This window comes from Varanus komodoensis, unplaced genomic scaffold, assembly GCF_004798865.1.
Source record: "Varanus komodoensis strain SLA01 unplaced genomic scaffold, ASM479886v1 scaffold1, whole genome shotgun sequence".
Lineage (NCBI taxonomy): Eukaryota > Metazoa > Chordata > Lepidosauria > Squamata > Varanidae > Varanus > Varanus komodoensis.
The window spans coordinates 2951981-2977841 of NW_025335268.1; the positions used below are offsets into that span (position 1 = coordinate 2951981).

At 41.2% G+C, this 25861-nt stretch overlaps 1 protein-coding gene across 12 annotated transcripts in view; it reads right to left on the bottom strand.

The window, feature by feature from the left end:
• The window catches only part of ESRRG (estrogen related receptor gamma), a 637351-nt gene that overhangs the window by 152871 nt on the left and 458619 nt on the right, over positions 1–25861 (bottom strand). For all 12 annotated transcript variants that reach the window (XM_044426675.1, XM_044425928.1, XM_044425845.1 and 9 more), the window contains one exon: positions 1419–1535. In XM_044426675.1, coding sequence (XP_044282610.1) covers positions 1419–1535 — 117 coding nt within the window. The remainder of the gene's footprint in view (positions 1–1418; positions 1536–25861) is intronic.

Sequence of the window (25861 nt, forward strand, 5' to 3'; positions counted from 1 at the left end):
GGAAGACTAAAGGCAGCAGGCTTTGGCTCACAGGATCATAGCGTCTGCCAAAGCAACCACACACAGAATGAGGTTTATTCTTAGTACGTATAATCCAATAAGAATATGTCTGTAGGTATGTGATAGGCTTATTTTTTTCTGCCATCTTTCCGTCAGCCCATATTCTTTCAAGAACAGCAGTTGTGAGAAAACGAGGAAAAAGCATGAGTTTCACTTTCTGAATTGAAGGTAAAATTATATTTTCATGCAAATAGCACCTTAAATCAACTACTTAACACACTCTCTTGTTTGCTAGGAAAATGAAGACAGATTCTTCTGGATAAGATTGGAAATTCTGACACATACTATAATGGCATCTGATTTGTCTAAACTACAACACTAGTGAAATTTCATCCTCTTCTTAACAATGTAATATGCACGCTTTGTGTACTTATAGACATGTACAGTAGATATGTATACAATTGCACTGTTACCCTTCTTGGGAAAAAGAAAGCAACTTCAGCAAAGCAAGTTCTTCAACTTGAAAAAAAGGATGTGCATACTTCCAGGTAATGTCTAAGGTGAAAACAGGTTCTGCAGAACCTGCAGAACATACACCACTAGCATCTTAACTGAAGGTAGCACTACGTCCATGCAGATATGACAACAAATTAAAAAGGGGGCTCCCAAATTCATGTTTGGTCTAACGGTTATAAAATGGTAATGAGAAGCACCATAGAGAGATGCATTAGTTATGTACATTTACCACTCCAAAAGGAGATGCAGAAGTGCAAGGATTACAGCGTTCTGTGAAGCATAATTAGTTATAATTCTTAATATGCATTCTTAATATCCAAACTCAGCTTAGCTCAGTTGACTCACTATTTAGGCTGGACATACAATCACATCCAAAAACATATGTATAAACATACAAAATATAGTAGAATATTCAAAAAAGAGAATAATCAGAAGGGTTTTATCATATTGTATACTGGAATCCACCTGTCAATGTGATACACTTCAAAGTGTTCGTTCTGATCCTGAAAACCCTAAATAGTCTAAGTCCAGGCTATCTTTTCCTATATGTTTCTTCTTGACATTATCAGATGATGCTGAGCTTTGCATGCATGTGGATTTTGTAGGGCCTTTTCCACTGTGGCCTCTCTTCTACATTCAAACTTTTAGGAGATTCGTGAAAACCAGTTCATTAAGAAAGGCATCTGGGTCACTGGGAGACAACCAATGTTGTGTTTATGGAGTTCTGGTTTTGATTTTATATTAGACTTGTACGTTGTGGTAGGTTTGTACTTTTAAAAACAATGACAGCATCACAAAGTTAATGTTCATATAACATATCACACACACTAGCTGTCCTTCCCAAACTGAACAGAAGTTCTTAATGATTGTGGACAGGTATGTGAAAAGACTATCAGCCTTACCTTCTTTCAGCATGCCAACTTTTAGACACTTCATAAAACGACAGGCTTGGCAGGACTTGCGTCGACGCTTTGTGATTTCGCACTCATTGGTTGCTGGGCAGCTGTATTCTATGTTACCTGTGGCATTTAAGAAATGTACCTATTAAATTATCCTTAAAGACATCAGAGAACACAAATACTGTCAAAAGTATATGCAAAAAGGATGAGATCTTGTTGGGCACAGTTTACAATTTATTAAAATGATACCTTTTGCAGTTCACAATGTGCATGCTGCATGGAAAAGAAAATATGTTCTATAACATGTTCACATTTCAAAACTCCTGATGCATTACTTAACTGCAAGCAAAATTTGAATGAAGCCAGCACAGAATGCACTTGAAGGGAAAAGAGGAAGTCCTTATAGTCAGACTTGACAGATCTGCCCTTCCCTAGCACAAAGACTGGTGCTAAACTGTTTTTGAGTGCTACAATGATTTTAAATGCAATTCAGAACAAAAACAGTAAAACACAACTGTGTCTCAGTGTAGATACAACTTATGCAGATTCTTGCTCAGCCTGCTTTTCTCAACATGTAGCAAACAGAAAACAGAAGGATACATTTTGGCTCCATCTAAGTACTTTGCTAACATCTGCCTCTCACAGAAAAGGCACTACCTGGGTACTTATGTGTGGTGGGGAATAAACTGCACAGCATCTCACCTCTTCAGTAGTTCAGAACATTGCATGCCATGCATGACATGAAGTGTTTTACTCTGATACAAAATCGAGAGGCTGCTGTAGTATATTGGGGGACTCCAGTTTCAAATGTTTTTCAGCCGTTAGGTTCACTGAGTGACTTTGGGTCAGTCACTCTCAGATTCTACCTCCTTGAACTGGAAGAATAATCTAAGGTAAACCTATGTAAACTACTCTGAACCACTTTGTAGGAAAAGCAAAATATAATTATTATATTTGCAATATAGATGGCCATTTCAGTGACATTTCAGCTTTCTGTTAATATGGAGCTCTCACAAAACCTTCTCTGGTGAACAACAAATTCTGATATGTCTTTGGAAAATCACAGGCTTTGTATCAGGAGGCTGTGTTTAACTATGGTTTGGTGTGACACAAATGAGCTGCAGTGAGCCTTGGCACAAACTCCTTTCCCCGGTTCTTAGGGTCACTACTGGAACCTTTGGGATCTTTTCCTTCTCTTCTACATTAAACATAGTTTGCTGTGCTGTCCAAGCTGAACACATTGTAGCTAATTGAACTGTTTGATGGATACAAGACAATTGACTCGTATGACTTGTTTTTTTAATGGTAATTTGAATATGATGTTAAACTGTTCTCATCACACTGAACTATGGCTTAGTGTTCCATCTGAACACAGCAACCATTTTATGATGAGCTAATTAAGGAGGTTAACTGAGTAAAGAAATTTTTCCACTACTGTTGCTACACTTCATCTTGTCCTGGAAAAACAGATGCAGGAAAAAGGGAATGTGGACAAATACTGGTGCCTTGTACATGTACGAGTTTGTATTTCTGTGAGATCATGACAAGAAAAGGTGAGAAAGTGAGAATCCCAAGAAAATTATTCTGTGTCCTATCTCCTTACATCCACTGGATTTGCTCTTTGTAAACAAATCTAAGATGGCCAATGCATATACAGTAAGGGAATGATCATATCCATATTCTGACAGAAAATGTTTAGACAGCCCAAGAGCTCCTTGAATTTTTAGGAAGTATAGTAGGCTGGAGCATACTGGTATTCGTGAATAGCTGGCAAGAGAATGCTGCAAATTATAAGACCTTTCCTTCAGCTAAAGCTGCATAACACTGCACCCTAAATGACTAATACACATAAAAGTATGTATATATAGTTAAGCACAGGGGGTTGGTCTACTTGTTAGCTCCTGGAATAAGAATCCATACAGAATGAAATCCTATGCCCCTATACAGCATCCGAAGGCCCATAAATATTTTGGATCCCTCGATCAAATGTTGGAGGCAGTGCTCTGACCTCAAAAGGGGAACTGGAACACTGGCTCACACTGCTGGCACAGGAAGAACTATGCTGATTGTTTTCCACAATCAGACATTTAGCCTTGGAGAAGGGGATGTTTCAGTGGGTGCGGAGGAGTGGTGACTGGAGAGGACATGTTAGAAGTTATCCTAAATCCTCTCCACCTGCCTTCTTTCCCCTGTCTGATGTGCCCCAGCCAGTCAGTAAAAAATACCATCTAGAAAAGGGCAGGACTAGAGGACAGGGAGATGAAGATGGACTCCAGTGCTCTTCCTGCCCTTCGCAGGGTTTTCATAAGCCTCTGAGTTCAGGGGTTTATGATCACCAAGGGCATAACCCATAGGATTACACCCTCATAATAGAAGTTTTCAGAAATACGCACTGAAATTCAATGTGGTTCCCATTTTATCATGCTGAATTTGTTCTGTTCCAAATCTCTGTGAGACCTTTCTTTCCTGTCATACAAGAGCCATACATATTTTGTGTGAGTTTTTCAACATGTGTGAATGTTTGCATACATACAGCAATTAGCTGATGTGTATTTGCGTGCACTTCAGAAAAGTACATATTCTTCTTTGCAAACTATCCAATCAACCCAATGCATGCTGTTAAATGCCTTTGTTTTCTGCAATGTATTCAAAGCTTAAACACATATGAACTTCCAGCCACATAATTCATTTGGGCCTGGGAGATCATATAAAAACACAAACTCAACAAATTTCTCAGTTGTCCCTCACAGGAAATACTTCTTCACACAACCTACGGAATTCACTGCCACAGGATAAAATGAAGGCCACTTTGTGGCATATATGGCATTCAAAGGCATTAACCAGATGCAACAAGAATAGATCAACACATATAGCCAAGAATACCTAGATGGAACTTCCATGTTGGGAGACAAAATGCCACCAAATGCTAGCTGCATAAGGCAACACGAAGCCCTTTTTATGGGCTTCCTGGACACATCTGGTTGGTTGATATGGGAAACAGATGTTAGACTTGATAGATTTTCTAACTGATCCAACAGGGACTTTCTTATGTTCTTATCTAATATCATTTTTCTTATTCAATGAGGGAAAATTAATGTAATCTCTGCAATATAAGCCCCTGCTTACTGAATAACAGGGTCCTTACCTATGTGGATATTCACAGTTACATTCAGTATGATGTAGTTTGCGATGGTAGTACTTCATGAAAAGAATAAAAATGCCTTCCCTCATCAGTGCTGCCCCATCTTGCTTTAAAGGTATTTTGTTACTTTCTAACCCTTTCCCCCTGTGATTAAGTGCATTAGTATCTTAATGAAAATGCATTCTGTTTATTGCTCTCTTGGGAAGTGGGAGGTCATCACACCAAATGCATAAATTGTCATCAGAGACAGTCCAGGCATAATTGCAATTTTGCTGCTCCATGTTTGCTGCACTCAGAGTCTGCGGAAGTCCCCTGAAACATGCACAGATTCTAGTAATTAGCATAGAGTCTGCCTGGGACCACAGCATTGATGAAATATTTCAGAGTTAATCACACTTTGTAAACACTGATTTATATTGACTACCTTTCTCCAGACTGATGTCTCCTCATTAAATATCACATTAGCAGATTGCAGGATTGTACAAAGATTCAAATTCTCTGCAACTGCTAACTCAACAAGGAATAATATTACTTACACTGTGCATATCTGCTTCAAAATTGTTACATATTTATATCAAAAAGGGACCTCACATGTAGTAGCATATGCAAGATGACCTCAGCAGAAAGAGTGCACTAAATTAGCATTACAACCCAGCACGCACAGGAAAAAAAATCTAAATCATTTGCTCTATCTCATTTATACTGTGAAAGTCACCCAAAGGTACCACGGAGATAAAATAGGCGGTAACCTGGAGAAGCAGAATTCAATGAATGTGTATCAATGAAACAAGAAGGTGGGGAGAAGAACCATTGCAAAACATGCAACTGCCTTTTTGTTTCCTGTTGCTGGGCCCTTGTGGTTTTCATGTACAAATTATAACTAAATCATATACTGGAAATTAAAATAAGGCTTCTAGCAAGCTTAGCTGAAAGTTAACATATTTTAAGAACAGGTGTTTAAATGTTAAATCTACAGTCATTTCTCTTTCAGAAGTCTAATGTGTGGGGCAAAGCTTGTTTCCTGGAAATGTATTTTGACCTGCCTTCTGGGAGCCTCCAATATTTTTCTGGTCTTGCCACTGGGATGATGCTGTTTCTCACATGGTTGGCTCAAGCAGAAGTTAAGTTGGAATGTGTCCAGAAGCTCTTCAGTTTTGCAGTAGGTTCACACATTTAAGGCTTCGCCAGCCATGCATTCCATTGGGAACACAACATGGATAAAATTGGGATGGGGATCAAACCCTTGCAAAATTGACATGAACATAGCCCCCACAACAACAGCCATTACTATTTTCAAAGTAGGTAATGTGGTTGATAAATGTTGGCATCACATCTATTTAAGCCTTAAATAGCTAACATGAAAACCAATTGTTTTGGACAGTGTGTGCTGATCTGGGCAGTTACACCATTTCCAATATCACTGGCACCTCAGTCAAACCAAAACTGCATCCTAGAAATCCCTATGGCCCTAGCAAAAACTCACAAGCTACCCCAGCACAGACTTCTATACTCTTTAATTAATCCTAATTATGTGTGGATGAATTAGCAATGTTCAAAAGGCAAGAATAAATCAGGATACTACTCCACAACTTAAGTCTTATTTTAGTTTCTGCCCTATCTCTTCAGCAGAAAAAACCCCACACACAATTAGATTTTTAGAGGAGTCATACAAAACTCAGTCACTGGAATATCCAGAGTTTTACCCATTATATAACTTTTTATGTGCTGCCATGACACTGTTGTATTGTGTGCATCATATGCAGAGATCATGACTTAGATCTTGGCTGAATCCACATTTCAACAGTTGATTGCATCATGTGGTGCTGGATTTACATGCAAGCACCTCTTAAAAGTGGCCACATAACTTTGGGGCTATGATACAGTCTTGCAAGGCCAGCATTAAAGGTCAACAATGGCCATCTGCTGAGGTCTACCCTGCAGTGTGGAACCCACTACAAACAATTCCCCTGGCCTTGTTGCTTTTCCTTCTGCTTCATGACCCCATTAAGAATGTAAACAGGGAAAAGAGCAAGAACAAAGGAAAAGAAAGAAAAGAAGCCTCCATTCACCGTTCCGACTGTGAAATCTTCTTGCTCATGACCTTCCCCACTCCAAATCCTGATTTTAACTAACTAATTTTTTGTTATTGCTATTACTGTAAGCATGATGAAGCTTAATCTGGAGAGCCAGTGTGCTATACTGATTAAGAATTACAGGACTAAAGATCTGAAGGCTTTGGGTTCCAGTCCATGCTCTGCCATGGAACTAACTGGGTGACTTTGGGCAGTTACACACTTTCAGCCCAACCTATCTCACAAGGCTGTTGTTGTAAAAATAAGACTGAGCGGATGAGGAGAATTATGTGAGCTGCTCTGAGTTCCTTGAAAGGAAAAAGGACAGGATATAAATATAATAAAAAAATAAATTAGGGTCACTGTGTGTGAGTATGGAGGGGTTCTTACCATTCGCACAACAAAAAATCTGCCATCCCACAGTGGACTGAAGAAAGGGAAGAAACTTCATTACTGCCAATTGCTTTAGCCCGTGTGAGGGTATGAGGGACAAATTTAGGGGGAAAGTGACTGGATGGGAAGGTTTAACTTCTTGCCCATACTTGCTGGTCCCAAACCAGTGAAGGTTCTCTGAGCATATTGTAACAAATTGTTAGGCTCAGCTTGATGCTATGCTCTTTATGTAGCGTCCATTTTAGACCTAAGATGCAGCCAGGAATTCTATCTGGACACTCAGTACCAACAATTCCCCACCCTTTCCTGAGCTGTAAAAGGAGATCATTGGGAAAGGATGCTTGGGAGAGCAAGTCAAGGCAGGAGGGCAAGGGATGATGAAACTTACTTCATACATGATTAGCACTTGGGAGATTTTTCTAACTATGTTGATATTAGCCAAAGGCCACAGGTTTGGCTTCCTCCCATTCTGTTTTTTGGTGCAGCATGACCCCCGTATCCACTATCTTAGTTATTTCAGTTTCACTCAGGTTAACCATTGGCCCTCCATATTTGTTGGGTTAGGAGTGCAGGACTCCTATGAAAGTGGAAAAACCAAAAATAACTCTAGTGCAAAACTGAAAAAATCTCTATGGAACTGCACACTCTGAGGACACTATGCTCTTTGTCTTGGTGCGAGTCAATCTCATTCACGTTTTGTTTCTCAGTAGGCATGAAGACTCTAGAAGACTCTAGTTTTTCCTTAGAGATATTCATAGTTTTTCCCTAGAGGTATTCACTTTTTCCCACTTTTTTTTGGGGGGGGTGGAGGTCCTGCACACCTAATTCCTGTGAACATAATGTTCACTAATATCCATGGTTTCAGGGATCCACTGGGGTGCTTGGAACTTGTCCCCCATGGATATGAGAGTCCTGCTGTACAATATTACTTGTGTCACAAATCATTCAACCCTTTGCAATAAAAATAATGTATAATTATAACTATTATCTACAACTGTCTTGCTTAAATAATAATTTCACCACCATATTTCTGATTTACACCATATTTGCAGTTTCAAGAATCCTTCTCCCTTCTCCTTCCATAAACATGATTGTCATGGGCCAACAGGAGGTAAGAAACCCTTACAACCACATATGTTCAGTTCAGAGTGATCTATGTAAGTCTGTGGGATCACTCACAAGAGCTGGTTAGTTTGGATTTTTACACCAATATAACTATAGAAAATTGATTCTTCATCAAAATTAAGGCAGGGGCAGTATCTAGCATGATAAATCGTTGGCCAGTGCAGGACTTTCCACATGTTTTTCAACAATGTTTGCGAAATATAAATTCTTTGAAGATGGATTGAAGAGCCACCGTTCCACCCTTCCCTGTACACCCTCCTGCCCCTTGAGATCTGAGGCAGAGGTGCTTCTTCAGGTGTCCTGAATATGCTTCCCAGAGAGGTTCACCTGGTGCCAACACTTCTTTTTTTTAGTGCCAGGAGAAAACCTTTTTATTCTCCAATTATTTTAATATTTAATTGGTTTAATGTGTTTTATACTGCATGCTGTGCTATTTTAATTTCTATTTTACTTGTTATTTGTTATAAACTGTTTCGAGACACTAGTATAGGGATGGTTTATAAAAGCTTTATATAAATAATTAATAAATAAACACTTAGATACATTATAACATGGCTGAGGGCAGTTTTGTGCTAATTTTCACAACTAATATTTCCTTGAAAGTCTTCCTTGATTTTTGCCCTTATTCTCAAAATGTAAAAAAGTATGTTACACTAAAAATGTGCTGTTCCAAGCACTCTTTACATTATTACATCAATTTTGGTAAGAGTTCAGATTCTGTGTACTCAGAAGATCAAAGGTTTCTTGTATTGTCTTGTTTTCCTTTAATTTATTGAAAACTGTAGTGGTACCAAAATGTTCAGAAAATGCTCAGAAAATCTGCCTGTGGATTCTCAGTCTGTTAAGTCATGGAGAGAGTTGTATACAGATGCTAGGATTTTTCAGGGTTAGTTTAGCTATCAAAAGAAAATAAAGGATATTTCATTAACTAGGCATGCAACTTGAGAACAAAATTACTGATAGTGCAAACTTGAGTGTGCCCAGTTTTGTCAATAGCGGGAGAAGAAATTGTGTTACGTAAGAAACCAAATCAGCCTGGCATGGCTTTCAACTAGGGCTGACAAGAATGATAGAACACTTTATAATATTTCCTGGCTGCTTTTCAGAGAGGATTGGGCTCTAGATACTTATTTAAAAGTCTTTTGTCCAATTAGTTTGTAGGCAATATCATTTTCTCACTTACAGCCTAATGCAATCTTGCATCTAGCTGGCTGAGAGAATAACAGAGCGTATATTAAGTCGTGCCTGAAGTGCCATGGCATAATTTGTATATTCCTTTCTGTGGCGTAATGGACTTTTACAGTTTGGCAGTGAAAGAACTCGAGAACATAAAATAGTGTGATGTCTCAAAATAAAAATACATGCCAAATCCTTGCTTCATATAGACATTGCCTTGCAGCAAGATCTGTGTTCAGCCTGGAGTTTCTGTGCTGTTTTGTGAGTTTTCTGGCAATGGTTTCAGTTTTATTAAAAAGGCAAAATGCATGCAAATGAAAATGCCACAAGCTGCTGCAACAGTCTTCATGTACACACGCTCTAAATTTGTTTGTTTATTTATTTATTTAGAAAGCTTCTATGTCGCCCCATTTGCTGAAGCCTCGGGGCGGCTCACAACAACAAATAAATAATAACAATATAAAAAACAATATAATTGTTTATAAAATTATAAAATTTTAATTATAAAACCAGAGGTGAGTTTAAGGTAACAAATTAGAGGGTTCTGAAGGTACATAGGAGATAATCTGCAACCTGTCTTAAAAAGCCTGGAGTCATAAAATGTCTTCATGTAGTACATGGCAAAGCTGCTATTCTTCATCCATAAAATGATAGGAATCTAACTGCCTTTGAGTGAATCAGAGGAGGTCCATCCAGCTCAGTATTGTCAACACTGATTGGCAGCTGTTCTTCAAATGCTCTGGCAGGAATTTTTCCACTCTTACTTAGTTATTTTGTTAAGTGGAAATTTAACTAATCTTCAAGAAGGCAGAAGGATACTGGTTCAACTTAAACTGGGTTATGGGAAAGAAAGGGACCTTGCCAGAGTAACTAGGATAAGACAGATGAGTAACATATAAGTAAGGAATAGTGTTGAAAGCTTAGTGCCACATGATTGAGATGCATGTAAAATCTAGGTAGCGAAGCATATGTGAGGTTGCCAGTGGAAAGAGACTGGACTGAGTGTGGATTTTGCATCAACCTCTCATGCTGTTTTCAACGAATGAAAACATTAAGGTGTATAACAGGATGGACATGGGAGCTTGGCTATTGTCTCTGCTGTGCCTTGTACTTTCCAAGGCAAGTGGCAGGCTTTCCACAGTATTATTGCAGATATACGTTGGCTACTGGACCACACCAAATAATTTCAGAAGGTCAGTCTATGCATTATGCATTACAGCAAAGCTTTTGACTGTGTGGATCATGAGAAGCTATGGATGCTCCCAAAAGAAATAGCGGTGCCTCAGCACTTGATTGAGCTGATGTGCAACCTGTATCAAGGACAAGAAGCTACTGTTAGGACAGAATATGGAGAAACAGAATGCTGTCACACAAGGGTGTATATCATCTTCCTATCTGTTCAAGCCATGTGCAGGACATACCATATGGACTAGGATGAGAAGAAGGAGCAGTGGAAATTGATGGGAAATACATCAATAAGATATGCAGAGAATAGCATATTACTTGCAGAAAGTGACAATGGATTAAAATGACTCCTGATGACAGTGAAAGAACAATGTGTAAAAGCAGGGCTGCAGCTGAAAATAAGAAAACAAAAATCATGACTACGAAAGAATTACACAACTGTAAGCTCAACAGTGAAGAAATAGAAATTGTTAAATATTTTTCATAGCTTGGCTCCGTCCTCAATTGAAATGGAAACTGCAGCTAAGAAATTAGAAGACTGAGTCTTGGAAGGGCACCAATGAAAGAACTAGAAAAGATCATTAAGTGTAGAGGCATTTTATTGGAGAGTAAGAGCAAGATTATCCACACTACTTGCCCAGGCAGTTGACATAATAGCTCCTAAGCACCCTTTTTGTTTTAGAGCTTGTATAACTTCCTAAAGCTGAGGGCAATGAATCAGTTTAGGAGATGGTTTGAGTGCAGATGGAGGAAAACTCTCAGTGAATGCAATAGAAACCTAGTATGTGTCTACAATCAGGCATATTTTGAGGCAGTGAGGACAACAAACAAACAATATCTCACTGCCACTATTCAATCTTCCGTTTGCTGCCCAGTGAAGCTTTTCAGGATTTTCTAGGACTTGTTACATGCAGGCCCCAGGGATGCCTTGGAACCGTTTCTAGCCTCATGCAATTTACTTGCTGGGCCCTTTCTAGGAAAAACATCTCATATCCACTGGGACGTGTACTCCAGAATTAATGCAGTTGAATCTATGGAGATATCTAGTACACAGCCTGGTCCAGTTTTACTGGGTAAGTTTCAGTTGATACAGCTGGATGATATTGACAAAGTGCTTGGCCAGATTCATGCAACCATCTCTGTTCTGGATCTTTGCCCATCCTGGATTATAAAAGTCAACAAGGCTGGGCCAGGGAGGTGATAAATGCCTCTTCATGAGCAGGAGTGGTCCTATGCTGCCTTAAAGACATGGTGGTGAGGTCATTTCTGAAGAAGCCCTCCCCTGAACCAGCATAATAATTTTAAGCCAGAAGCAAGTATTTTTTTTCCAGGGCAAGGTTGTTCAGAAGGTGGTTGTCAATCTATTCCAGGAATTCTTGAATGAGACCTATTATCTGGATTCATTTCCACTGGGGTCGGGCCTGGTTTTGGCACAGAAACGGCCTGTATGATAACCTATGTCAAAGAGATGGAGAGTTTATATTCCCTGTTTATGTACTCTGTTTATACTGCTGGACCTCTCAGCAGCTTTCAATACAATCAACCATGGAGCAACTGTCTGAGTTAGGAGTTGGGAGCACTACATTGCAGTGGTTCTGCTCCTACCTGAAGGGTCATCTCCAGAAGATGGCGCTTGGGAAATATTGTTCAGTACCATGGATTCTCCAGCATGGGGTTTCTTGTGGGTGGTTCTGTCCCCCAGGTTATTTAACATCTATGTGAAACTGATGAGTACAGTCATCTGGAGTTTTAGAGTGTGTTGCCATCAGTATGCTGATGACATGTGGCTCTATTTCTTTTTCATCGTCAGCAGGTGAGGCTATGGGTGTGCTAAATCACTGTCTGGCTCCGACAATAGTCCAGATCAGGGTGGTCCAAGTTTTTGTACCATGAGGGCCGCATGACTTCAACATGGAACCTGGGGACTGCACAATAAATTATATTTACATATCATAAATATATTTATTTCATTTAATGTACACAATATTTTTAATTAACCATTAAATGAGGGAGAAAATCACTGCTTAATTTTAAGATGATTTTGGGAGCAATTGAATGACAGGTCCATGGTTTGTGGGCCTGTGAACTCTGCAGAGGTAGCTCCTTTTCTGATCACAGCCCAATCACAATAACCCTTCCTCTGAAGTAGCCTATCCCTTTCCTATTTATCCCACCAAGAAATCCTCTCATGTGATCGCACTAAACCCTCCTTCTTTCTTGGAATTGACATGTTGAGCCTCTAGTGTTGGAGCAGATGAACTCTCACCAGCATGCTCTGGCCACTCCTGCTGAAGAGTGGCATGGGGCTGCCGGCCCGACTTGCTTTTTTTCCTGAGCCTCATTTAGCTTACTGAAATTGATGTATGGGTTCCTTCTATCTCTGTCACTATACCACCCACCAATGAGAGACCGTAACTACAGCTCATTTCTTTGGGAGCTCAGAGCCTAGCCAGCATAGAGCAAGACAACCTGCAGCGTAATGTGGTGGTACAGATAGATATATTACCATAGTAAGTCCTAGATTAAACTAACATTAAATGTTGATCAAACTCATTGTATATTGTGAAAACTACCGGACTGCGGACGAGCGCCGATCCATGGGAGATTTCCTGCCAGTCCATGGGGGGGCTGCATCCCACTTGCTGCGAACCAGTGCAGGAGCTGGTTGTGCTCCACCACCTCTTCCTTAGTTGGCATCATGTTTGCAGGAAGTGTGTGGGGTGGGGGGGCAGGGAGAGGAGAGGAGAGACGGCTTGGTGGGAGCTTGCTAGGTGCCACACTGCACCAATTTCAGTATTTTGTTCTTTTGTTGGGATTTTTTGTTGCTCAGTTTCTGGTTGTTTTGGAGATTTTTTTCTTTTATTTTTTGGTATTGTGTTTTGAAACTAATATACAGAATACTGTATTATGTGTATGGTGCTTTTTGTTTCTGCTTCAGTGGGCCCTAAGGTGGTTTTCCTGTTTTCACCAGTTCCCAGCTGTGGAAAGGTTGAAAACCACTGATCTAGTCAATCCACCACTCGGAAATTGAGACAGTGTTCAGTGACATATGAATCAGGATACGGCTTTATTTCCATTCACAACTATAATTTTTGACTTGAATTTACTCACTTTACACTTCCTGGAACTGAATGTTGACTCAAATGAAATCTAGAGTTAAAGTTTATACATTTCTGAGTTCTCAGTGCTACTCATGGGACCCTTAAAAAGCATTTGAAAAATGCATATGAAAAATAAGGACTATTGAAAAGTGCGTGCAAATTTCAGTGGGACAAAATGCATATGTTTTCAAAATGCAGAGAACTGATGCATATATAAGGGCAGATGCGCCCCAAAATATCCACAAATGTTGATATGAAAAGAAAGAAGTGCACAATTGAATATAGATGTGAATCAGAACAGCTTTGAAAAAGAATTCAGAGAACCTTCATTTCATTGACAGAAAACATTCCTAGTTGATGAATAAAGAAGTTTATTTCCTTTGCTTCTCCTCTACCTTAAACCAGCTGGAACACTGTGGGACATGCTGGGGAGAGCTCTCCTGAGGCCGTTAGCCTGACCCACTCTCTTTGTAAGCCTCAGGACAGCAGCCTTGGGGGAGCTTGCCTCAATCAAGCCTGTGCCATTGGAGGGATCTGACCTGGAGGGAATGGGGGAGGATGCCAAATGGCCCCAGGGGCCGCATGCGACCCATGGGCCATGTGTTGAACCACCCTGGACCAGCTGAAGACTAACAAACAGATACTTAATCCAAACAAGACTAAGATGCTGTTGGTAGGTGTTGCCTTGACTGGATGGATGATGTTAAATCTGTTCTAGATGGGGTTGCACTTCCTCAGAAGGAGCAGGTTCATAGTTTGTGGGATGCACTTTGATGCACCTTTGTCCCTTGAGGCTCAGGTGGCCTCAGTGGCTCAGTGTGCCTTCTACCAGCCTAAGCTAGCGGTCCAGCTATACCCCTATCTGGACAGAGATAGCTTGTCTTCAATAATCTACATCCTGGTAATCTCTAAATTAAATTACTGCAATGCACCCTACGTGGGACTGCCCTTAAAGATGGTTCAAAAACTGCAGCTAATGCACAATGCAGTAATCCATAGGTCTGAATACACAAGACCAGCTATGGCCCACTTGCACTGGCTCCCTGTAAGCTTTTAGTGTTCCAATTCAAGGTACTGGTTTTAACCTATAAGCCGTACATGGCTTAGGACCACAGTCCCTGTCAGTGTACCTCCCCCAACAATGATTTACTCAGATACTACACTCAGCCTCTGGGTCTATCTCCGAGTGCCAATTACAATGGAAGTGCAGAGAGTAGCAACAAGGCTTTCTCTGTGATGCTCCCCACCCCATCTCAACCTCCCTACTCCAGTCTAACTGGCAAAGAATTTGTCATCTTTTCAGACCTTTCCCAAGACCTTTAAAGACTTGCTCAGTCACCCAAGGGCTTGAGTGGGAAAGTCATTCTTTGCTATTATACGTTTTAGCTGTTTTTAGCTATTTAATGGTTTTTTCTGATTTTGTGATATTTTTATTGCATTTTATTGTTATTTTATGGATTGTTGTAAACTGCCTAGACAGCTTTGGCTGTTGGGTGGTATAGAAATGAAATTAATAATAATAATAGTGTATCCTCAGTCACTGCGTATGGGTGTGAAAGCTGGAGAGTGAAGAAAGCTGACAGGAAGAAAATTGATGCTTTCAAAGCATGGTGCTGGAGGAGAGCTTTGAAAACACCCTGGACTGACAGAAAGATAAGCATATGGGTCCTAGATCAAATCAGGTAAATATGGAAGCAAATATGACAAAACTAAAGCTTCCATCCTTTGGGCACATCGTGGGAAGGCAAGATTCACTGGAAAAGACAATAATGCTAGGCAAGGAGGAGGAGGAGATAATGACAACTAAATATGAGATGCATTGTTTTGATTCCACAAAGGAAGCCATAGTCTTGAGTATACAAAATGTTAGTATACTATCAAGGATAGGAAGCCATTCATTCATAGGGTTGCCATAAGTCAGAAAAGACTTGAAAACATGTGACAACATAACAACACAACAATATGACTTTACTCCTATTTCACTTATGGTATAAATGTGTATTTGACAATTGTGTGTCTAACAAAATTAAAATTCAGTACAGTAAGAGCTGTAACCATAATGGTGGTGCTGCCTTCTGGGGTATTAATAAAATATGCTTCTTATTTCCAATGTTTCTCATGGGCTTTAACGTGCTGAGCATCAACTAGAATCTTGCACCATTGGCCAATCGTCATACATGGCTGCTGTATCAGCAAACAAGGCAGTCGCCAGTTGAATTTTATGCTTTGGCTGGTCTCCACAGAAATTGATCCAGTGCTGTTCATATAATATTCTTTCTCTGGATAATCTGGTTAGATGTATGCTACAGCACATGAGAAAAAGTCCACATAGATACTAAAGACAGTTAAACTGATGAGGCAGGGAATAAATGTTATGTTTCCAATACTAAAAAAAAAAATAGTGCTAGGCAAGTGATACAGCACTTTGCCTTCAATATAAACAGGGAAGTGGACAGCTACCAAAGAAACAATCCTTAGTTTCCAAATTAGTGCATGCATTTCATAGACAACATCCAATAACAGCCTTGGACCAACATTATCTTTGCAGTCATTAAGAAAATGCATGGCATATATGAGGAGAGGAGACCATCTTTGTACCAAATACAGAATTCTGGGTAACAGTCTCCTAGATAAGACTAAGAAGCCATCAAGTCCAGCACCCTGTTCCCAACCGTGGCTAGTCAAGTACCTTCAGAAAACTCGTAAGTAAGTAACAATGGCAATAGCCTTCCACTGTTGTCCTTCAGCAGCTTCCCTTCAAAGGTATACTGCTTCTGAACTTGGAGATTGCAGGAAGTTGCTGTAACTACTAATCTACTGTTTATAGATTTGCCAAGTTCCTTTTCAAGAACATTTCAGTTAGTGGTCATCAAGCCTTCTGGTTGTCTCAATTCTATAGGTAATTTTGCAGTTTGAAAGGTATTATCTTTTGTTCAATCTGAATTTAAAAGAGGATCTTCTAGTTCTAGTGTCAGGTAATTTTTTTTCTCCTTATTCACTTTTCTATACCATGCATAATCTCATAAACTTCTGTTGTGTCACTCTTCACTTCTATCCTAGTCATATAAATTAAAGCACGTGATATGCTTTAGCTTTTATTCATGTAGTATGTGCATCAATTCCTGAATCATTTTGGATAGCTTTTTCTTTTCCATCCTCTCAATATCCTTTATGTGCTGAACAAACCGGAAGTGGACATAATATTAACTTAGTCAAAATGGGAACCTTCTTTTTAGGAAAGCTTTTGCTTCTCCGTTGCCATTTTTGCCTGACTTACCATCAATATACAATTTATTGTATTTGGCAGAGTATGTGTTCCTTTGTTCCCTCATTTTAACAAGATTTATTGTACCTTATAGCTTCCTCCACTCATTACAAAGATGGTATCTTTTTGGACTTGTTTGTACATGTATATTTTATCCAATTTTCTATAATGCTATTTTTAAATAACCTCCAAGCAAAAGTAAATAACCTCCTGAAAAATAACTCTTTCAACTGAATTGTATTAACTAATTATTTCATTTTATCCATTTCCTCTTTCAAAATAAAATGTTACCATACTGAATTTTCTAGATAAAATTCCACTAACAAAAGATGAAATTTGGTAGCACTGTAGTCACTGTTTCTGAACAGTTCAATATCTGCAGAGTCAATGATCTGGTTTCCATGTCCTAACAACCCAGAGTTAACAAACTATGGATTATTGAAATGATGAGCAGAAATGAGCATGCATGCTGATTTCCTGCTTGTTGCATGTGAACACATTGACTAATCGTTAATTTTCATAGAAAAATGTTTACTTACATTTACATGGATGATAATATTACTTTACATTTATATTACACTACTGATCTTTCAACATGGTTCACAGACACTATCTAACTGAATAACTGTGCTTTTCTAGTAGATTAATATTATTCCCATATTGTTAATTGGATGGGCTGAGGTCAGCCTACAGCAATCTGCCATCTATTCAACTACAGAGTTCATAGCTGATGAAAGATGCAAACTGAAAATTTTCTGGTGCAGATAGATTTAATTTTTTAAACAATTAAGGCTACACTCCTGTGTATGTTTTAGACAGGAAAGAAGTTCTACAACTGCCAACATTCTTCAGGCAGCCATATTACGAGTAGCTGGAGAATGCTGAGAGCTACAGGACTTTTTTCTGGCTGTTGCTATTGTCTTCCTTCAGTGTACTGGTCAGATGACCAGGTTTATGGTGGTAAGTTCTCTCCCTCCACCATCTCATTCCCTCTCTGTCCGGTTGGATTCCAGGATATACTATGGGGAGACGCCTGTCTTTGACGGTTGTAGTTGTGAACTACGTCTGGCTTGCCACTGCTGACAAGTAGTCTCTGCTGTGCAAACAGGACTCACACCTTGAAGAGCAGAGGGAAGATGAGGGAGCTGATCAGACAGCTTGTCTGTCACTCCAGAGGAGACTGATGGAGCAGGAAGAGGGGGTGCCTCATTCACACTCAGGCAGAAGGAAGCAGAATCAGGAGGACCAGAATGGAGCAGCAGCACACAGCTGATTCATCCACTGCCTCCTGCACATGCTCCTGAGATAAGGCCCCCATGTACACAAGTGGGAGGGATGAGAATCAGCCAGGCCATTTGGTCTGGTTGAGGGGGGGGAGGCACACCTCTCACCTGATTCATCTGCTCTCTACCTGCATGTATACCTGAGGGAAGCCCCTCACATGTGCAAGGCGGAGGGAGAGAATCAGGTGTTCAGCTAGGAGCTCAGTTGATTTCTCCACTTGCTTCTCTTCCCATTCCTGCTTGCCAGAGGCATCTCCAAACTGGGCTTCACCCAAGCACCTTTCTCACAAGTCGTAAAAAGAAACATAAGTGGGGAAATCAGCACGGCAGTGCTGCTCGCAACCAAGCACTGCCAGCCAGCTGACTCTCCCTTTACTTCTGAAGTGTGTGAGAAGCTTCACACACTGAATATCTTTATGACAGGAGGCAAGAAGAGACAGTCATGAAAAATGGCAGCTGTCACAGGAGCTCTCTAGCCACTTGGCAAGTGAGGCAATGGCCACTCTTGCCAAGTGGCTCTCTGGTTCTGGCCTTCATACCACAATGGGTTATGCTTTCCAGGTTTGGACAACACAATGAGCCATAGTGGTATACAAAAACTGTATTATTTTTGTTCATTGTTTCTAAAGACAAAACATACCATGCTGAAATACCACAACAGTGTTCCAATGATCAACTATGTTTTTAAACAAAAAAACAACCCACTGTGGCTTTTCATGTTGTGCAAACCCAGCCTCTGTTTAAAATTGCATCAAAGTGAAGCCTAAGAATACCTTTAAGCTTCTTTAGTTAGATGAGTGGATTATATCCAAGCCTTTACATGTCTGTTCAAAATTCAGTCCCATTCATTTCCATGGGACTTATTCCAGGTAAGTGGGTATTGGACTGCAGTCTCAGTTTATGGTTTGCTTGAACAATGACATTACTGAAAACATACAAGTCTGAATGTATTCATGGTTGTTATTTAAGGAATTTGGAGAAATAGGTGAGGCAAATCAAAGGGGATCCATCATTATTTGCCTAAACATTATTGGAAGGAAATGCTGATACTTACTTTTTTACTTATATAAGGTGAGTGATTTAACCAAGAAATGATGAATTCACTTTGTGTTAGGTTGAATGGAGGCTTGCCATATTTGCACTGACACCAAGAACTGCACATTTCTACATTCAATGACGACCTTTTAGTTAAAAATATTCCCTTAACTCTTGGCAAATAGGTCTGTGAGACCAAACAACTCAACTGTTTTCATATTCTTCAATGTACTCTTGGCTTACTTGAGACGGCATCAGCCCAGAATGGTGTACATTTACCCTTTGGAAGTTGCATGAGGCAAACCCTATGGTTCTCATTTCAAAGGTAACGTTATCATAATTTACATAACTAGTTCCACCTTTATTGACTGCCCCAGTGATTGAAGGGATACTATATTTATTATACAGTGTTCCTAGGTTTACAGATCAAATTGGCTCAGCAGCAGATAAACACGGCACCATACACTGAAGAGCTAACTCTTCTGCAGCTGCAGTGAACAAAGCACCCAGAAGCAACTGTTTAAACATGGACAGACACACTCCCGACCCTTCAAATTATAACTGAAAGGAATAATAGAGCCTAAGCTAGGTAATCTATTTGTGTAAAATGTGTTGGCACCATTTGTTTAATTATTTGCATATTTCTGAATCATTTTGGCTGCAATCACAAGTTGTCAAGGACTGGACCTCAACCCCCACGCCCCCCGCACCCCAGAAACAAAAACAAAAAAACAACTTATTGAAGTTTGTCTCAATATATCCACTTCTAATTTAGTGACTAGGTGGGATGTTGCAATATTAGGTCAATAGATGTCAATGACTAAATTTCTAAAGCCTCCAAAATGGACAGGGTTTAGTGTTATCAGAGCTAAAGATCTTCATTTTGTGGGTAAATTAGATGTTTGTAGAGCGGAACTCCTGTTTCCTTATGCCTTCAGCAATAGTCCCTGCCCTTTAAAGGAGTCATGTGGGAATCATCATAAGCTTAATATCTCTAACATTTGATTTGACTGGTGAAATTCTGTTGGGGTGATTCTATACTAGCTATTTCCCCTGATGGTAGTACCCTTGTTCACTCATTCATTTCCTGATAATAAAACAATGTTCATCCCAGTGTTTCCCCCATTCTCACTCTTTTTAAGGTTTTATTTATTTATTTAAAACATTTCTATGCCGCCCCCATCGCAACAAAGCCTCGGGGCGGCTCACAAAGAATACATAAAAATACAATAATAATAATAATAATAATAATAATAATATAACAATTAAAAATATTTAAAAACCCCCGGTGCATAAAAATTTTAAAATCCTAATTAATTCAATAATTTAACATTTAAAGTAAGTTCTAACTAAAAAGGTCTTAGCCTGGCGCCGAAAAACAAATAACGACGGCGCCAGGCGGACCTCTCTGGGGAGCGCATTCCATAGATGGGGCGCCACCCCAGAGAAAGCCCTCCTCCAGGTACTCACCCTCCTAATATCAGTCACAGAGGGTTCCCGGAGAAGGGTATCCGTTGCTGATCTCAAGGGGCGGGAGGGCATATATGGGCGCAAGCGTTCCTTTAGATATCCAGGTCCCAAGCCATTTAGGGCTTTATAGGTCATAACCAACACCTTGAATTGGGCCCGGACTTCAATCGGGAGCCAGTGGAGCTGACGGAGAACTGGGGTTATATGAGAACAACGCCCAGTCCCCGTCAGCAACCTGGCAGCTCTATTCTGCACCAACTGAAGTATCCGGACCGTCTTCAAGGGTAGCCCCACGTAGAGCGCGTTACAGAAATCTAATCGGGAAGTTACCAGCCTGTGTGTCACTGTCGCCAGGCAGTCGTTCACCAGGAAGGGACGCAGCTGACGTATCAGCTGAAGCTGAAGGAAGGCACTCCTCGCCACCAACGTCACCTGAGCTTCTAGAGACAGCTCAGGGTCGAGGAGCACTCCTAAGCTGCGAACCCTGTCCCTCAGAGGAAGTGCAACCCCGTTTAGGACAAGGCTCAAGGTCCCCATCCCGAGGCCCAAGCCACCCACCAACAGGACCTCCCTCTTGTCTGGATTGAGCTTCAGTTTATTGGCCCTCATTCAGCCCATTACTTCGGCCAGGCACTGGTTCAGCACAGCCACTGCCTCACCTGGATTGGTGGAAAATGAGAGGTAGAGCTGGGTATCATCAGCGTACTGATGATTCCGCAGCCCACACCTCCTGATGACATCTCCCAGCGGTTTCATGTAGATGTTAAATAGCAAAGGGGACAAAATGGACCCCTGCGGAACTCCATGGCATAACTGCCATGGCACAGAGCCATAGTCCCCCAGCATCACCTTCTGAAATTGGCCATTGAGATAGGAGCGGAACCACCGTCATGCGGTGCCTCCAACTCCCAATCTCGCTAGCCTATTCAGAAGGATACCATGGTCGATGGTATTGAAAGCCGCTGAGAGGTCCAGGAGAACCAACAGGGACGCACTCCCTCTGTCTCTCTCCCTGCACAGGTCATCATACAGGGCGACCAAGGCAGATTCAGTGCCATACCCGGGTCTGAAGCTGGACTGAAATGGGTCCAGATAATCAGTTTCATCCAAGAGTGCTTGGAGTTGTCCCACCACCACGCGCTCTAGCACCTTGCCCAGGAACGGGATGTTGGCCACCGGTCTATAATTGGCAGCCACCTCTGGATCCAGGGATGCCTTCTTTAGGACTGGCCGGACTACTGCCTCCTTTAAAGGGGCAGGTACCTGGCCGTCTCTTAAAGAGGCATTGACCACCTCCAGGATCCAGGTCCCAATCCCGTCCTTGGCTTTCTTAAGTAGCCAAGATGGGCATGGGTCTAGTAAGCAAGTGGTAGGACGTACTTGTCCAAGTACCTTGTCCACATCATCAGGCCGCAACTACTGAAATTCATCCATTAATTGTGGACTCGACAGCGTCGATGGCGTTTCCCCAGTAGAATCTGATTCAATAGCAGAGTCAAGCTTGTGGCGAATCTGAGCGATTTTCTCCCTGAAATGCTTGGCAAAATTGTCACAGCGGGCCTTCGAGGGTGGCACAAGATCTTTCTTTGGGCCTGGATGTATCAGCCCCTGCACCACCCAAAAAAGTTCCGCCGGATGGCATTGTGAGGAGCCAACGGAAACGGAGAAGAATTTCTTCTTCGCCATCCTCACCGCCACAGCATAGGCCCAATAATGGGGTCTTAAGTGTGTTCGGTCAGAATCACCCCATGATCTCCTCCACCTACGCTCTAGACGTAGAGCGTAGGTGGAGCAGGTTATATTTTGTATCAATTTTAGAGGTTCATTTCATCACAGATCTTCTTCAAATGAATGGTTGAGACCTCTCTCCAATTTTATACATTATAAATAAATTTTTTGAAAGGGCTTTGCCTGGTCCTGCTTAAGAAATTGTAGAAAAGCCCTGTGAATTTCACAATTGCATTATCAGTTTTTGGTAAGTGATGTTTCCTTAGCTACAACCATTGCTGACACTGCAAGAACAGGAGTGGGGGGGGCGGTGTTTTTATATTCAAGAGAAAGGAAAATATGAATAAGTAACATGTAAACAAGTATTCATGGCACAGGCAGTTACCCGGTTTTTTCCCCTCATAGCCTACTGGTAGAACTCTACCAGCTCAGTAGTTGCAAGCTCAGCTTCCAGGCTAGGTCCCACTTAGGACTGCAAGCCGGGGGGTGGGGGGCAGTTAGGGTGAGCAAAGTGCGTTCCTCAAAGGTGCCAATTGTCTTGGTTGTGTGTGTTTGTGTGGGGGGGGGGCAATGGGCTGATTCCTGAGGGCACAATGTGATGCAGGATTCAGATTTGAGGTCATATGCCACTACATACTATAGTTAAGGGGGAAGTTGATAGCACATTTCTTTAGCGTTCTCCATTCTTTAGCATTATTTAACAGGGGTTCACTAGATCAGGAGAACGCCACTAGTAACTCCCCAGATGTTTTAATCTACAACCCCCATCAATAACAGTCCATATAGTCACTGGTGTAGAATGAAGGCTAGGCTAAACATCTGGAGGCTAAACATCTGGAGCGCTACAAGTTGCCCATTCCTACTATGAGAAAAGAAACAGTACTACTAGCCTATTAGCAGATGAAAACTTGCATATATTTAGTTTTACAGCAGGAGGCTACATGACCCTGTCCCCATGTCTCTGAAACCTAAGTCTCCTAAAGAGGGGCCAAGGCAAGCACATGCTTTACATATAGAAAGTCTCAGGTTCAATCCCTGCAGTTGCAGGGTACAGCTGGGGAAAACTGTGTGAAACCCTGGAAAACTCTGCCAGACAGGTTAGGCAATACAGAGGTGATATGCCACTGGTCTAACTAAGAATAAGTCACGATCCCAAGATCATCCTTTTTGCAAAGCTCGGTTCATTGCCTGAGCACAGCCAAGAAACAACAATGATAGCATCCATGGCCCATATTGCAGACAACAAGAACTTCTCTAACATCACCACTCCCAATATATGAATCCACAGACTGCTCAGGGGATCAGCCAAGCACAGCACAGTGGCTGCATGAAGAGGACACTACTTGGAGGTGCTTACTCTAAATGGCTCTCATTACATGATCCCAGTTACAGAAGCCACATTTTCCAACTGCAAGTCAATGGGAATCACATTACCATGCACGAATGCTTTCTGACGGAACTTCTGAAACAAACTTTATACAGGACTACCTTTGAAAATGGCATAGAAGCCGCACTTAGTACATACTGATTAATGGGGCTGGGTAGAAGGGAACATGGTACACCTATTCAATGTTGATTGCAATAGCTCCTAATATGCTTCCAGACCATATTCAAAGCATTTGTCATTGCTTTTATTCTCTTGTTGTTTTAATTTGGTTTTTTTCTTTCCACCATTTTGTAAATATTTAATGTTTTTAGTTTTAGATTTAAAACAAGCAAAAATCCATCCCTCAAACACCGTCGAAGATTCTCTGAATTGAGCCATGCAGGAGCCAAGAGAACTGGAGCAAACTATCAGGCTTTGCCAGTCCAGTCAGTTCTTGCAATACTTCAAAGCAGGAGCAAAAAAGAAAATGGAAAAACACATACTTTACTGTGGAATTTTAGTGCAGATTTCGCCCACCTAATCTTCACCAGATGTTTAGTGCCACAACTTCCATAAACCAATGATCGTGTATGATGGGAGTTGCAATCCAAAACATCTGAAGTTCACCAGGTTGAGGAAGGTTGCTTTAGAGGCTAACACCATTGCCAAAATTAAATATATTTAAGTCCAATTAATTTCAATGGTTTGATTGACTGCATGCTTCCTTCATGAAAATTGTTTGACTATATCAAGTCCAACTTTTATTTATTAAGAGAAATAGCTATCAAAGAATCTATATTAAAACTGTTACATGATTATTCGGGTCTTTTTTTAACTTATACTTATTTATAACAATTCCACCAAAAGATTCCCAAGACAAAATACAGTTTCTAAAGTCAATTAAACAATTAGCTTTGTGAGAAATTTTAAAAGAAGTTAATTATGCCCACTATCTGTATTAATCATCTCTGATAGTCTTGTTCACCTGAGCAACTAGAGGATATTATATTGGTTCTTTATGGATATGTATGGATAGTTCCTTTTCTCCTATTTGGAAAGACCTCAACCCACTCATATCATTCACTGTAGTTAGTCTTTGAGTCTCTTGCCAGCATCAAAAGATGTGGGACATGTGGCCAGATACCTGGTATATGAAAACACACACGTCAAGCTGTTGAGCATGGAAGAGGCATGTGTTTCTTGGATGACACTGATTATCTGGACCCATTTCAGTCCGGCTTCAGACCTGGGTTTGGTATTGAATCTGCCTTGGTCGCCCTGTACGATGACCTGTGCAGGGAGAGAGACAGGGGGAGTGCGTCCCTGTTGGTCCTCCTGGACCTCTCAGTGGCTTTCGATATCATCAACCATGGTATCCTTCTGGATAGGCTGGCAGGATTGGGAGTAGGAGGCACTGCTTGGCAGTGGTTCCACTCCTACCTTGACGGCCGATTCCACAAGGTGGTGCTGGGGGACTATGGCTTTGTGCCATGGCAGTTATGCCATGGAGTACTGCAGGGTTCCATCTTGTCCCCCTTGCTATTTAATATCTACATGAAACCACTGGGAGAGGTCATCAGGAAGTTTGGGCTGCAGAATCATCAGTATGCTGATGACACCCAGCTCTCTCTTTTTCAACCGATCCAGGTTGAGGCAGTGGCTGTACTAAACCGGTGCCTGGCTGAGATAATGGGCTGGATGAGGGCCAATAAACTGAAACTTAATCCAGAAAAGACGGAGGTCCTGTTGGTGGGTGGATCGAGCTCCTGGGTAGGTGGCCTGGACTTTGCCCTGGATGGGGTTGCACTCCCTGTAAAGGACAGGGTCCGCAGCTTGGGAGTGCTCCTCGACCCGGAGCTGTCCTTGGAAGCTCAAGTGACTGTGGTGGCGAGGATCGCTTTCCTTCAGCTTCGGCTAATCTATCAGCTGTGCCCCTACCTGGAGGAAGATTGCCTAGCGACAGTGACACATGCATTGGTTATTTCCCGGTTGGATTACTGTAACGCGCTCTATGTGGGGCTGCCCCTGAAGACAGTCCAGATACTTCAGATGGTGCAAAACAGAGCAGCCAGGTTGCTGACGGGGACTGGGCATTATTCTCACAT